Genomic DNA, 16,894 nt, shown 5'->3' with positions numbered 1-16,894 from the left:
CACAAAGTATTAGGGGCTGCAAAACAACAAACACCTTTAAGAACAGCTTAAAAGATAACCTTATTAGCATTTCACTCCAATCATACTGATTTAAACTATCACTGACTACATTGTTACTTCTTTCTTTTAGACATCATCCTGATAGTGCTGTATTTTCGAAATTGTCTCATAATAATCTCTTTCTATTATCTAATATCATTTGAAATATATTAACATTCTATGTATTTTAGCTTAATTCTGCTACACAGTTTATTTCAGTGTTTAATTAATAGTTCATAGTATTTTGTTGTTTAATTCGTAAATAACTCTTGTATACATGTAACTCTCATCTAAATCAAATTGTTGAATTCTTTGTAAGTTCATGCATATGTATATACACTTTTTGCTGGTTGAGTGGAAGAGAAGACCTTACGGCCTTAACTCTGCCAGCTAAAATAAATCATTATTATTATGATTATTATTATTATTATTATTATTATTATTATTATAAAATCAAAGTGGGACAACTACCAGAGCTGGAATCAAGGTACACGAGATAACTCGGGATAATAATTCAGGTTTGAATGTATGTCTATTTCATAGTGATTTTTTAGGTATGTAAGAAAATTAGTGATGTACAGTGATTCTGCAATATTAAATGGCCTCTTTACGAAAATAAAAAAAAATGACACTTTTTTTTTCACAAAACTGGTAAAATATATAGTAAGGGAAGAGGTTAATGATGTAAGATGTAGGCCTAATGGTAACAGAGCCTATTTCGCCAACCAAAGTTTATTTAAAAGCAAACTAATAACAAAAAAGCCAAATTAAGATTATATTGGACCACAATAAGGCCAGTTGTCACCTACGCCTATGAGGTTAAGTTGGTTTGGCCATGTTAAAAGAATGGAAGACCAGATGCTAGTGAAAGGCGTATATAAATGGAAACCCCTGGGAACTAGAGCTGCGGGTAGGCCGAAAAGCAGCTGGGAAGATGATATTGTGCATGATTTGAGGAAGCTAAGAATCACGGATTGGATGATGGTCATACAGAATAGAAGTTCCTGGAAAAAAAAATTGTTGAGAAGGCCAAGACATTCAATTTTGAAGTTGTTGTGCCTTGAGAAGAAGAAGAAGAAGAAGATGATGATGATGAAGAAGATGAAGAAGAAGATGATGAAGAAGATGAAGAAGAAGATGATGAAGAAGATGAAGAAGAAGATGATGATGATGAAGATGAAGAAGAAGATGATGATGATGAAGATGAAGAAGAAGATGAAGAAGAAGATGATGATGATGAAGAAGATGAAGAAGAAGAAGACGATGAAGAAGTAGAAGATGATGAAGAAGAAGATGATGATGATGAAAAAGAAGATGAAGAAGAAGATGATGAAGAAGATGAAGAAGAAGATGATGATGATGAAGATGAAGAAGATGATGATGAAAAAGAAGATGAAGAAGAAGATGATGAAGAAGAAGAAGAAGAAGATGATGATGATGAAGAAGATGAAGAAGAAGATGATGAAGAAGATGAAGAAGAAGATGATGATGATGAAGATGAAGAAGAAGATGAAGAAGAAGATGATGATGATGAAGAAGATGAAGAAGAAGAAGACGATGAAGAAGTAGAAGATGATGAAGAAGAAGATGATGATGATGAAAAAGAAGATGAAGAAGAAGAAGATGATGAAGAAGATGAAGCAGAAGATGAAGAAGAAGAAGATGATGACGAAGAAGAAGATGAAGAAGAAGAAGATGATGAAGCAGAAGATGAAGAAGAAGAAGAAGATGATGACGATGATGATGAAGAAGAAGAATAAGATGAAGAAGAAGATGATGATGAAGAAGATGAAGAAGAAGAAGATGATGATGATGATGAAGAAGATGATAAAGAAGAAGAAGATGATGAAGCAGAAGATGAAGAAGAAGATGACGATGATGATGAAGAAGAAGAAGATGATGAAGAAGATGATGATGAAGAAGATGATGATGAAGAAGATGATGATGAAGAAGATGATGAAGAAGAAGAAGAAGAAGAAGATGATGATGATGATGATGATGATGATGAAGAAGATGATGAAGAAGAAGATGATGATGATGACGAAGAAGATTAAGAAGATGATGATGAAGAAGAAGATGAAGAAGAAGAAGATGAAGAAGATGATGATGATTAAGAAGAAGATGAAAAAGAAGAAGACGAAGAAGAAAAAGACGAAGAAGAAGATGGTGAAGAAGAAGGTGAAGAAGAAGATAATGAAGAAGATAATGAAGCAGAAGATGAAGAAGAAGATGAAGATGAAGAACAAGAAGATGAAGATGAAGAAGAAGATGAAGAAGAAGATAATGAAGAAGATGAAGAAGAAGATAATGAAGAAGAAGATGAAGAAGAAGAAGATGAAGATGAAGAAGAAGATGAAGAAGAAGATGAAGAAGAAGATAATGAAGAAGATGAAGATGAAGAAGATGAAGATGAAGAAGAAGAAGATGAAGAAGAAGAAGATAATGAAGAAGAAGATGATGAAGATGAAGAAGAAGATGAAGAAGAAGATGAAGAAGAAGAAGATGAAGAAGAAGAAGATAATGAAGAAGAAGATGAAGAAGAAGATAATGAAGAAGAACAAGATGAAGGAGAAGAAATATAAGACGTAATTAATCTTCAGTCTTAATTACTTATCATAATACTATCACACAGAATCAAGGAACAACTTCATAGGAAGATATATAGATTGGGTTATTTTACGACGCTGTATCAACATCTAGATTAGCGTCTGAATGATATGAAGGTGATAATGCCGGTGAAACGAGTCCGGGGTCCAGCACCGAAAGTTACCCAGCATTTGCTCGTATTGGGTTGAGGGAAAACCCCGGAAAAAACCTCAACCAGGTAACTTGCCCCGACCGGGATTCGAACCCGGGCCACCTGGCTTCGCGGCCAGACGCGCTGACCGTTACTCCACAGGTGTGGACTTCATAGGAAGAATTAATACATGGTGATGCAATAAATGACATTCATCTTCATACTTCATCCTGCATGATAGAGTTACCTACAGTACATTGTTGAAAAGAGCCGTAGGTGTGGTTTGTGAGTTGTGAGCTGTCCTGTTGAGGACATGTGCGTTCGAATCCTACTCACCTCTGGGAAATGCCTCAAGAGTTTTCCTCTGAGTCAGCCGTTGGTAATCGCGCCCTTTTAAAGGAAGGGCTGTCTTGACTGAAGACCAGTCAGTGTTTCTCCAGCAGCTGCCGGAGCTCAGAGAGGAAGCGATGGTTTGCAACTTCAAGGAATACCTTCCAGTACCTCAAGGTAATTAATGAATATCAGATAAGAACATGAGGAAGAACTCTTCAGACAGTGTGCCTTGTATCGTTTTAAATTCATCGCTATCTTCAGCTACAGAGAACATGTTTAGAGGCTATTTTATATTATGAAATACGAAAGTTTGAAATTGTTTGTATCAATGATAGATTACTTCATCTCTTATACACATAATAGGCTATATTTTGGGATATCTCGAAGATTCCGAAGTTTAACAAGTAGTAGGCCTAGTGTTTTTTTTTTTCGAATGCTAATAATCGATGATGAAAATCCACAAACTATTAGGGAAAACGCAGGAATTTTACTCGAAGTAATCAGATTGTTTTTCGGGATTTACTTCAAAACCTAAGTAGGCCTACATGATTACGTCTCGTGACCAGAACATACTACGAAATGAAAATATAAAAATTAGAAACTTATCTTTTTAAAAGGTGGAAAAATTCAAATATCTTGGAGCAACAGTAACAAATATAAATGATACTCGGAAGGAAATTAAACGCAGAATAAATATGGGAAATGCCTGTTATAATTCGGTTGAGAAGCTTTTGTCATCCAGTCTGCTGTCAAAAAATCTGAAAGTTACAATTTATAAAACTTTATATTACCGATTGTTCTGTATGGTTGTGAAACTTGCACTCTCACTTTTGGAGAGGAACAGAGATTAAGAATATTCGAGAATAAAATGCTTAGGAAAATATTTGGGGCTAAGAGGGATGAAGTTACAAGAAAATGGAGAAAGCTACACAACGCAGAACTGCAGGCATTATATTCTTCACCTGACATATTTAGGAACATTAAATTGAGATGGGCAGGGTATGTAGCACGTATGGGTGAATCCAGAAATGCATATAGAATGTTAGTTAGAAGGTCTGAGGGAAAATAGACTAGATTTTTGAAGAGGTCGAGACGTAGATTGGAGGATAATATTAAAATGGATTTGAGGGAGCTGAGATATGATTGGATTAATCTTGCTCAGGATAGGGACCAATGGCGGGCTTATGTGAGAGCGGCAATGAACTTACGGGTTCTTTAAAAGTCATTTGTAAGTAAGTAATAGTAGATGATATTTGAAAAAACGATTCACTTCGATTAGGATGTCTTCATTTACAATATGGTCAGTCCTCTAATACTCTATTACTTCCTGGAAAGATTCATAATTCTGCAACTTTGTTCGTAGCCGTTAATGTATCGTCAAGACTTCGAAATCCTGGTCTATAAAACAAAGTTGGTACAGCTGTCGTATAATATTGAAACATGCGATAAATGCTTAAAATGTTTGCTTAATTCCATATGTTATGCACATAATAGACTATATTTAGTGATATCTTCCACATCCCAAACTGTAAAAAATAATGCTGTTGTTTCAAATGTTAGTAGTCAGTAATATTTCAGAAAACGAATATATTTTAATTTGATTTGGATGTCTACTTTAGTTGTACATCTTTTAACACTATATCACTTCGGAATATGTATCACATATCTTTCGCGTGTTAAGTTTACAGTACATGGTTAACATGTTTCGGCCTGTTATGGGCCACCTTCAGAACTGGTTGGTCCTCATCTTGGCGCCTTTTGTTTGTGTTTCCTGTGGGGTGTGTTTTTGTAGTGTAATGTAGAATCAAAGAGTGTGTGTGTTCTGAAATTGAGTTGTATGTTGAGAATTTCATTTGGATGTGTTTTTGTTCTATATATTTCGTATTGTTCTAGCGTGTTTAGTTTCTGACTTTTTGGTTGGATGTGCAGTATTTCCATGTCTGTGTTGATGTCTCTGTAGGTGTGGTTAGCATTTGTGATGTGTTCTGCATATGTGGAGGTGTTTTGTAATTTTGTTATGGCTGTGATGTGTTCTTTGTAACGTGTTTGAAACGATCTGCCTGTCTGTCCTATGTAGAAGTTGTTGCAGGTGTTACATTTGAGTTTGTATACGCCTGTGTGGTTGTATTTGTTTGTTTGTGTTGTTTGTGTGTTGGGATGTTTTTGTAGAGTGTTATTTGTTCTGTATGCGATGTTGTAATTTAATTTCTTGAATGAGGTTGCAATCTTGTGTGTGTTTTTGTTTTCCTATGTAGTGTGATGTTTTTTTTTTGTGTTCTTGTGTTTGTGTTGTATTCTTATATTTTTTGTGATTATGTTTTGTCTTACGTATTATGTTGTCTATTATGTTAGGGTTGTATCCGTTTTCTTGTATTATATATTTGATTGTGTTTAGTTCTTCGTTGTAATCCTGTTGGTTCATTGGTATGTTGAGTAGTCTGTGTACCATTGTTCGGAATGCAGCTTGTTTGTGTTGTGTGGGGTGGTTGGATGTGTTGTGTATGTGTGTTGTTGTGGGTTTTCTGTATACTTTGAATGTGTGTTTGTTGTCTACTTTTGTTATTGTGATGTCTAGAAAATTTATGGATTTGTTGCTTTCAATTTCTAATGTGTAGTGTAGCTTTGGGTGCATTTTATTTTAGAATGAAACCAACCTTTTAGTAGGTATTCCCATTAAGAGAACGCTTATGTGATTTATAAAACTTCTACAGTTTTCATCCACAATTTAATAATTTAAACTGCATAAACACGTCCACAATACCATCATCTGTACAAAATTTTGTGCGATGCAAAATATTTTGTGCGAGATCGTGCGTATTTGCTTGGTTTCAACACAAAACCAATCCGCGGAAAGTCTAAAATTCCACATTCAGTATTCCCAACCTAACACCCATAACAATTTCCCTCTTCTTACCGCTTAAGTGACATATTGATTTTACTGCTTTAGTTTTTTAACATATTATTTTTAGAGACGTTCAATATAGTAATAATTATAAATTGGAAACTTACCACTGCAATTTCACCTAAATTGCACTGTTAATTATTGTTTTTAAATATTTGCAAAAATTAAGTAAACTCTAGAACTCCACTAAAGTTACTGCATTCGTGATGCAAGTAACATTAAGGAAGCCGTGAAAAAATCAACAAGATTCCAGATGCCGATGTTATTACTGCAATATGTTATATAAATAATATTGTTAAAATATTAAAATGAAAAATAAATCATTACATAACCTTACCGTTTGTTTTAAGTTCTCATTTATAGACTGGGGGGAAAAAAAGACAGACGTATATCAAGGCCTGCTGGAGTATAGTAAACACAGAAAACATTTTATAGCAACAATGTTGAAGAAAGATATTTTTGTTTTGCAAATTTGCCGTCATTGAACAGAAACCAAGATGGAGATTTCATTGCAACTAATTAGAAATTCTTCTTTCAGGTATGTAATAAACGATCTTCGCACAAAATAATGTACGATACACGAGCGGTATGTTTTCTTTCAATTCTCGGAAATTAAAAAAGCTCAACTACGTTTCGCTTTTTCAAACTTTTCCTCGAACATGAAAACTTCAACACACCGCTCTTGTAACGTATATTACTATTATCTTTGAAGTGACATTTTCGGTCTACTCAGAGTGTATCGTACGAAATCGTAACATAAATATGAACTTTGTTACAACTAAATCAAATTCCGCGATTCAGAAAATAAATATTCAGGTAAACAGACTGATAAATGCACATAGGCCTATTTTGAAAGGTATCTTTACTGTTTTTTACATAATAAGTGTAAACTGCATTGAAAATTATGTGCGAAAACATAAATATATCACCCATTGACTGATATTTCTTTTAAATACTATTTTTTTTCCGAGGACCTTAAAACTTTATACGTCTACAAAGTAAGTAAGTGGAAGTGTTGATGCACTTTGGGCCATGAAACTTGGCACAGATACAATAGAACCAGAGATAACATCGCTAAGTCATTAAGATAAATGGAATTAAGTGTCTAATGCTGTAAAATGTGGGTACAAGTACACCAGACCATGTCTCCATATAATGCAATGTAGTTGCTTAGCAACCAAGTTAAATGAATCATCTTTCATACTTCGTGGATTTCTGTACAATAGGAAATAAATAAACGTCAAAACAGTTCAGGGAATCTCAAAGTTGTGTTTTCCGTGAGCTATCAAACGTCTCTTTGGATAATATAAAAGTGTGGAAGAATGGTTTCTCAATGTCAAAGACATGTCTTTTCTTTTTAACAGTGCGTAATTTTTCTACTTCAATAACGAGGTCTATTATTTATTTAACTGCTTGCAATAACACAGGAAATATACAAAATACGTCAGATTTTCGGCTGTCAGCTGAAAAAAAAAGGCGTTGCCAACCCGAAATGGCAAAATTTAATACCAAAACTAAGATTTTTAAATTTCTTTAATGCAATAAATAATATTCGCAGATTTCATCAACAGAAGTTTCTCGAATAATAATAATAATAATAATAATAATAATAATAATAATAATAATAATAATAATAATAATAACGTAGAAAATCCACGAATGATTTGGTAAAACACGGGAATTTTACTTGAAGCAAGTGAAAACATAAGTTTGGAAGTAAATTTCGAAAAGAAAAAATATATGATTATGTCTCGTGACCAGAACAAAGTACGAAATGGAAATATAAAAATTGGAAATTTATCCTTTGAAGAAGTGGAAAAATTCAAATACCTGGAAGCAACAGTAACAAATATAAATGACACTCCGGAGGAAATTAAACGCAGAATAAATATGGGAAATGCCTGTTATTATTCGGTTGAGAAGCTTTTGTTATCCAGTCTGCTCTAAAAACCTGAAAGTTAGAATTTATAAAACAGTTATATTATCGGTTGTTCTGTATGGTTGTGAAACCTGGACTCTCACTTTGAAAGAGGAACAGAGGTTAAGGGTGTTTGAGACTAAGGTACTTAGAAAAATATTTAGGGCTAAGAGAGATGAAGTTACAGGAGAATGGAGAAAGTTACACAACACAGAACTGCACGCATTGTATTCTTCACCTGACATAATTAGGAACATTAAATTAAGACGTTTGAGATGGGCAGGGCATGTAGCACGTATGGACGAATCTAGAAATGTATATAGAGTGTTTGTTGGGAGGCCAGAGGGAAAAAGACTTTGGGGAGGTCGAGACGTAGATGGGAGGATAATATTAAAATGGATTTGAGGGAGGTGGGATATGATGGTAGGGACTAGATTAATCTTGCTCAGGATAGGGACCGATGGCGGGCTTATGTGAGGGCGGCAATGAACCTCCGGGTTCTCCAAAAGCCATTTGTAAGTAAGTAAATAATAATAATAATAATAATAATAATAATAATAATAATAATAATAATATAAATCGCAGCAAGGGTGATATTTATAAATTATATGACTTCAAATTTTTATAAAAGTGTTTTTTCGTATCCATTGGTCTCTGGACAGCGATTTTCCACAAGTTATTTGACGGGTTTTGTATTTGTTTAGTTTAGTAGTCAATCAGTAATTCATCTAAGAATGATGCAGCTGAAATAAAATAATTTTCCTTAAAATGTGTACTTATAAAATAACATTTTCTGAAAAACAGCTGACATTCCTCTTTTTTTCTTATCACAGTAACCATTGACGTTTAATGCATGTATCAATTTAATTTATAAAAACAAAAGAGACCAGTCAAATAAATGAACTACAGATAGACATGTGGTTGCCAGGATACTAATGTCTCAACTCCGCTCAATTTACCATTAGTGCAGTACATGAAGCATGCTATTCGTTTCACCGCTGGTCTTCTTTTTGTATTTAATCTAGTTTCTGAAGTTTTTTCTTACCCAAGGCATTTCCCAACCCAGTGTTGACGTCTGAGATAAGTGCCCACCTTTCCTATCGCATTTTTCTAGAAAAAACTTATTCTTTTAGCATATAATATATATTTAAACACCCACTACTATTACGTTACAATTTCTTAAACCAGAAATTCCTGTTTTATGGACAATAGAATGCAGATAAGATACTGACAATAACAATTTTAAGGATTGGGTAAGGACTGTACTTTGACGAAATGGAGTTCCAGTGTTACGAAATTACTGATTATTCTGAGAAAACATGCACAAGTCTAAATGCTGCTATTATTATTATCATCATTATTATTATTATTATTATTATTATTATTATTATTATTATTATTACTACTACTACTACTACTACTACTACTACTACTACTTACAAATGGCTTTTAAAGAACCCGGAAGTTCATTGCCGCCCTCACATAAGCCCGCCATCGGTCCCTATCCTGAGCAAGATTAATCCAGTCCCTATCATCATATCCCACCTCCCTAAAATCCATTTTAATATTACCCTCCCTTCTACGTCTCGGCCTCCCCAAAGGTCTTTTTCCCTCCGGTCTCCCAACTAACATCCTACATGCATATCTGGATTCACCCATACGTGCTACATGCCCTGCCCATCTCAAACGTCTGGATTTAATGTGTACTAATTATGTCAGGTGAAGAATACAATGCGTGCAGTTCTGTGTTGTGTAACTTTCTCCTTTTAGCGGCAAATATTTTCCTAAGCACCTTATTCTCCAACACCCTGTATAGTAATTAAAGAAGTGATACAATTTATTTTCAGTAACCCATCTCCTAAAGACGAAATTTTCATGTCTACATTCAAATTGAGTCGAATTTTAGCTATTGAGCCTTTCAGTTTTTAGGAGACTATTTTACTTTTACTGCGTCATACTACTTTTGTCCAATAAAACGGTATGAAAGACGTGTTTCAATCAATCATACCTGATTTTCGCTACAATTTGATCACGTCCCTAGCATTTGTTTCTTTGTTTGCCAACATTTCAAACTGAAAATTCTTTACGGTACTAGAAAACTTGCTTTGCGATCGTCAGATGTTTCCCGCATAGATAGTCGACTGAAAATGGCGGCTCCGTTGAAACGTTTTGGTGAATAGAATAGAATAGGTGTTCGACAAGGGTGCAGTTTATCACCCACTCTGTTCAATTTATATATTGACGATCTAGTTTTGAAGTGGAAAGATGAAATACAGACTGCGATTAAAATAGAATCTAACACACCTTTAAATACTTTACTATACGCTGATGATCAAATAATTATCCAGGAAACAGAAGATAACCTACAAAGAGCAGTGTATAGATTAAGCCAAAATGCAATATTTTACAATCTAACTATATCTGCAAACAAAACAAAGATAATGGCTTTTAAAGGGACAAATCCTGTTAGATCTAAAATACTAGTAAATGGAAACATTTTAGAACAAGTATCCCACTTCAATTATCTAGGATGTGATATTAGTTTTAATTATGAGAAAGATATTGAGAAGAAAGTTAATAGATTTCAGATGATATGTGGAACAATTGGATGAACTTTAGGAAGAAAAACGAGAAAAGAAACTCAAATGAAATTTTATAAAGTTATGGCTGTACCTACTCTTATACATGGCTCTGAATCATGGACAATAACAAAAAAAGAAGAATCGCGTATACAATCAGCAGAGATGAAATTTATGAGATGCGTAAGAAGATGCACTAAAGCCGATAAAATAAAAAATGAAACAATAAGATCAGATCTCAATATTTTCTCAGTACACGACATGGTAGAAGAAAATAAAACAAAATGGAAAGATCATGTTGACAGAATGGCAGAGAATAGGTTACCAAAGAAGATAATGAATTATCGCCCGATCGGGAAAAGGAATCTGGGTAGACCTCGCAAGAGGTGGCTGGACAATAGAGACCGGAACAGGTGATATCACCTAATCCTTGAAGGGAGAAGAAGAAGAAAAAGAATAGAATTTTAGTAAGTCAATTAATATCTCTTTTATTGTATGAGAATACTTTATTTCTTCTAATCCTTATATACTTTTTTTCTGTTTTTATCACCTCCCTACTATTTGTATCTTTGTTTGCCAACATTTGAAACCGTAGGTACTATAAAACATACTTTGCGATCGTAATTTGTTTACCTCATATAGATCGTGAACTGAAAATGGCGGCTCCGTTCAAACGTTTGGTGAAGCTAACATTAGGGAAATAGAATTTTGGTAAGCCAATCAATATTTTGTTATATTAGAGTACTCTATTTCTTCTAATCTTAATATACTTTCTTCTAATCGTGTAATAGTCAATTAAATCCCACTCGAGTTTTGATTTTCTGTACATAAATCAAAACCTCTAGTGATATTACTGTTGACTATTTCGTTTATATGACGTCATTCCATTTTCTGCCAATGAAGTGTAATGAAATTTTGAATTCCAGCCAATCACAGTCATACATCGCGATAATTTCTGCAGCTCGATTTATCACTATCAATTTATCGCATTGTCATTCTTTTGTTTATTCAGTGTCGCCAACTGTTTCCACGTAAATCGATTAGCATGAATCCATTGTACTAAATAAAGTGCGAAATCCTACTTCCACATCTACATCTTCATCTTCTAATTCCATGTCCATTGTATCTAAAGAAAATGACACTCCTTCATAACAATTGTTCATTTAATTAATGTATTAATCAGGTTATTTGTAATTATACTATAAAATGTTTAAATTAAATTATGATTTCAGCAGATAATGAAAACGTATTTCTGTTATAATAACAAGAGAAAATCGCAGTACATGTAATTAACATTTTTAAACCTGTATTTCGCTTTTCTCAATTGGCATTACTGAATAACATTCAATTTCTTTATTGCATTAATCGTTATTCATCTATTTCGACTTCACAATGTCTGAATAGTTAAGTATTCATAAATATACAGTTATTATTATTTTGTGAGCGAATTTTAGGGATATATTATTTACATTTTGATTTTATTCACGAAATAGTCCTAATAAATGTCACTCGAGGTCTGAGATTTCCAAAATAAATCCATTCGCTCCGCTAATTGATTTATCGGCAAATCTCAGACCTCTTGTGACATTACTATAGACTATTTCGTTTATATGATGTCATCCCATTTTCGACCAATGAAGTGTAATTAAATTTTGAATTCCAACCAATCACAGTCACACTTTGCGATAATTTTTGCAGCTAGATTTATCGCTATCAATTTATCGCATGGTCGTTCTTTTGTTTAGTCGTTGTCGCCAACTGTTTCCCCGTAAATTGATGATCATGAATACATTAAGATGCAACTACACGGTTAAACTTTTCTTTCAACTTTAAAGCAATGAATGCAAGATTGATATTTAATATTAATTAATATATTTACGCAGTGAAGACGACGTTCAAAACGGCGCACCATGTAGACACAAAATTTTCATGCATCTTAATTGAACGTATCTTTTAAACTTGATTCTTTCAATATTCTTCCCACATTGCACGCATACGCGATTGGAATATTGAACTGTGTAGATGCAGCTTTAGTTCCGTTACACACTACAGCGAGAATGCGTTTGTCGAGCTATAAAAAATGCTTTCATATAGCACTGATTGTAACTGTCGAAATAAGGCACAGCTGACATTGGTCCTGCTCCCACAGGTAACTTAACCTATAAGTAGCCTATGAAATTTGTATTTTGTGAATGAAATTAAACAATTAATAGAAAGTCAGATGTACAAATTTATGTAACATCATCGCATATCAAACCCAAAGACCTTGCAGAGTAATAATAAGGTCTTTGATCAAACTGCCTTCCGTATGGCGTAATAAAATTCGTGTTTTAATTAGGCCTATCTATACAGAGATGGTTTCACTGTGTAGCAACATGTCTCGCTGTGAATACATAAGCATTGGTATATAGCTGTCCCCACTGTTACTGTTAAATTAAATTATGATTTCAGCAGATAATGAAAATGTATTTATAATAATAAGAGAAAAGTGCAGTACATGTAATTAACATTGTTAAACCTGTATTTTGCTTTTCGCAATTGGCATTACTGAATAATAACATCGAATTTCTTTATTGCAGTAATCGATATTCGTCTACGAGTATTTCGACTTCACAATGTCTGAATAGGTTAAGTATTCGTAAATATACAATTATTAACATTTTGTGATCGAATCTTAGGGATATATAATTTAATTTTTTTTATGCTCGACCATGCCGAAATGTAGTAATTATACACCTGGTAGCAGACATTTAATGCATGTCATTAAAGTACACCTACTCATTAAAGGTCAGTTCTTTCAGCCAATGACGACTCAGGTTACAACTGTTCAGCCAGTGACAGGTCAGCTTTCTACCGTTATAAAACCGCAAGTATCGATTATTCTCGGATATGCAATCGAAAGAGAATTAGCGAAAAGTCACGGAGGCTGGAAATCCAATACCGTCGCAGAAGGTTATGTTCTGTTACTATAATAATTAGCGTTAATTGTAAATAATATTCAAATAAATTCATTTTGTCATCTCGTTTTTCAATGTCTAATTTAATTTCAATGTTATCTCTGTAGGTTCTTATGGCCTAGCAAGGTCATTGTGGACATCTGTTCCTCGGAAAAAATCAATACTTTCGCGTCTGCGCACATCTCACAACATACGGGACATTGGTCAAGGTCAGATACAAAGAAAATTAATAATATCAAGTGAGAAATAATAATGATTCATTTAACCTGGCAGAGTTAAGGCCATACGGACTTCTCTAACACTCAACCAGGAGAAATATGGTCGAGCATAAAAAGTCGTAGAAACTCGAATATAATGGTAATTAAGAAGCTCGTATGAAGCTTCTTAATTACCTTCATTATAGGCTCGTTGCATAATGTACTAATTTTATTCACGAAATAGTCCTAAAAATGTCACTCGAGGTCTGAGATTTCCCAGATAGATCTCAGACCTCTCGTGACATTACTACAGATAAATTTCTATGGAAGAATGCTCAAAAAATGAAATGAAGAAATATAGTTCTGAAGTAATAATAAGAATTATATCTCATCGTAAACATTTTGTTTAATATTTATGCCTTATTACACTCTAGGTAGATAAAGAATGTTTTATTTTTAAGTATATAATTAACCACTGAATATAACGCAAAATGTTATGAGGCCCTTCACGGACTTCCCAAGACCTGAACTAAGAACTTTGGAACTTTGACCTGTTCGATACTTCGCGAGTTGCCCAGCCTATCTAAACGCCCCCGCATTCCACAACGGATTATCCAATTAAAGCGTAATTTATGAGAGGTGTGTCCCAGATAAGATACGAAGCTCAGACCAGTTTTACTCGTCGCCAGACAAGAACTTTATGACTTGATCATGAAGCTGATCCTGCAATAAATCACACTGACGTCATCAGACAGGGGATACTGGGTACAGTGAGGTTACATTCGAGACAGCAATTTTATTGCGGAGAGAGGGGGGGATTAACAACGCTAGTGAATTACAGCAGACAACCGTGCGTCAGTCAGAAATTTCCATTCCTGATTTCTTCACTTCTTCTGCCATTTTTCCCTAGTCATCAGGCCTTTCTGCCTTGTTGAATATTTTCTTCACTTTATCATATTTCTCATTTCTGTTTCTGTATTTCCGATTCTTTTGTCTTTTATTATCTACTCTTCGTTATTTCTCATCCTTTTATTCTGTATTGCTCCGTCTTCATTTTCTTTCATAATGCTTTCGTCTTCATTTTAGTTCCTTCTTTAGGCTGTATCTCGTCTATCTTTACTTCTTTTTATTATATTTCTTTCAGTAATTTCTCGTCTTTCTTTTGTTGTTTACTATTTCTTTTTCTTGTCTCTCAAAATTCTACCGTCTTTATTACATGCATTCTCTTCCTTATTTCTCGTCCTTCTTTTCTTCTTTTTAGAATCTTTCCGTTATTCGTCGTCCTTTCTTTATTTACTAACTTCTCTTCCTTATTTCTAATAATTTTTTTGTCTTTATTACCTTACTCTGATTCATTTTCTTCTTATTTTCTTTCCATTTATCTTATTTCATGTCCTACTCATTGTAATTTATCTACATATAGACATATCGTCTATCTACGTATAAAACTGCTAATGTTTTGGGAAAACTTGTAGCTATATAAATCTGAATGAGTAATACATCCACAGACCTATTTCCAGTTTTCCCATTCCCAGGCATCTTGCGTGATTGAACTCAAGGAACTGTGACGCAATCTGTGATGTCCTCACGTGCGATTCTGAATGCGACGGTCCTCTTCGTGCTAACCAGCCAATCAACTCTATAAAGTTCCTTATTTCCTTGTCGTCCTCAAAGAATTCGATCACTGGACTTTTGGTTATGCCGACACTCTGTTACAAAACACAGACTTCTTTCAGACTGAGTATCTTATAGCGAGATTTGTGAAACAAGCAATTTAGAACTTGGTTGCTAAGGTTACCTATATACGAGTATGTCATTCCATGTAAGTCTTTTATTTGTAAAGGATAGATATGCGAGTTAGATATTCTTTCATTGTACCAGAAACACTATTTATTATTATTATTATTGAGATAAGTTTGGAAATAAATCCCGAAAAGACAAAGTATATGATTATGTCTCGTGACGAGAATATTGTACGAAATGGAAATATAAAAATTGGAAATTTACCTTCTGAAGAAGTGGAGAAGTTCAAATATCTTGGAGCAACAGTAACAAATATAAATGATGCTCGGGAGGAAATTAAACGCAGAATAAATATGGGAAATGCGTGTTATTATTCGGTTGAGAAGCTTTTATCATCCAGTCTGCTGTCAAAAAATCTGAAAGTTAGAATTTATAAAACAGTTATATTACCGGTTGTTCTGTATGGTTATGAAACTTGGATTCTCACTTTGAGAGAGGAACATAGGTTAGGGGTGTTTGAGAATAAGGTGCTTAGGAAAATATTTGGGGCTAAGAGGGATGAAGTTACAGGAGAATGGAGAAAGTTACACAACGCAGAACTGCACGCATTGTATTCTTCACCAGACATAATTAGGGACATTAAATCCAGACGTTTGAGATGGGCAGGTCATGTAGCACGTATGGCCGGATCCAGAAATGCATATAGAGTGTTAGTTGGGAGGCCGGAGGGAAAAAGACCCTTGGGGAGGCCGAGACGTAGATGGGAAGATAATATTAAAATGGATTTGAGGGAGGTGGGATATGATGATAGAAAATGGATTAATCTTGCTCAGGATAGGGACCGATGGCGGGCTTATGTGAGGGCGGCAATGAACCTCCAGGTTCCTTAAAAGCCAGTAAGTAAGTATTATTATTATTATCTACATCATCATTTTTTCGTTTATTTTTTTCATGTCCCAAATCGTACAAAATAATTTTAATTTTACGAAAGTAGGATTTTTATAAAAATTATCTGAATTTTATGATCGCAATAATATGTCTGTACGTAACAAAGAGTAGGCCCTAATGTTTGACTGGATATATCAAATTGTCACTACGATAAAAAATAATGGGGCCATGAATTAAATAAGTATAGACAAAAGTTTAGTTTAATTTTTGGCTTCCTGATTCTCCATGGTGATAAATTTATACACTGAAGAATTTATATTTTTTTAACTAGGCTAAGATATATATTTGGATCATAAACCTTGAATCATTTTTTTTACAAAATTATAACTTCATAAATTATGGTAAGAAGCATAACATCCTGTATAGTACTAGTCTACCCTTGTAATCTCTATTAAATATAAAACATATAGCATTACCTTATCTAATCATTACTCTAAGAAGAAAACGAAACTTTTAACTTCATCAATCGAAAGTTCATAATCCGACTTTCTAAAAGATAAATGCAAATGAGACGAAGATCATGGTTATCGGAGGAAAACTA

At 33.9% G+C, this 16,894-nt stretch overlaps 1 protein-coding gene across 3 annotated transcripts in view; it reads left to right on the top strand.

Annotated features, from left to right (window-relative positions):
• The window catches only part of LOC138700912 (polyamine-transporting ATPase 13A3-like), a 200,110-nt gene that overhangs the window by 50,606 nt on the left and 132,610 nt on the right, over positions 1 to 16,894 (top strand). The window contains exon 1 of one of the 3 annotated variants that reach the window (XM_069827331.1): positions 2,546 to 3,283. The exons of the other annotated variants lie outside the window; for them this stretch is intronic. Coding sequence (XP_069683432.1) covers positions 3,244 to 3,283 — 40 coding nt within the window. The 5' untranslated portion in view covers positions 2,546 to 3,243. Of the gene's footprint in view, positions 1 to 2,545; positions 3,284 to 16,894 lie in introns of those variants that run through there. 3 annotated transcript variants of the gene reach the window in all.

This window comes from Periplaneta americana, chromosome 6, assembly GCF_040183065.1.
Source record: "Periplaneta americana isolate PAMFEO1 chromosome 6, P.americana_PAMFEO1_priV1, whole genome shotgun sequence".
Classification (NCBI taxonomy): domain Eukaryota; kingdom Metazoa; phylum Arthropoda; class Insecta; order Blattodea; family Blattidae; genus Periplaneta; species Periplaneta americana.
This window is presented reverse-complemented; position numbering and strand designations above follow the sequence as displayed.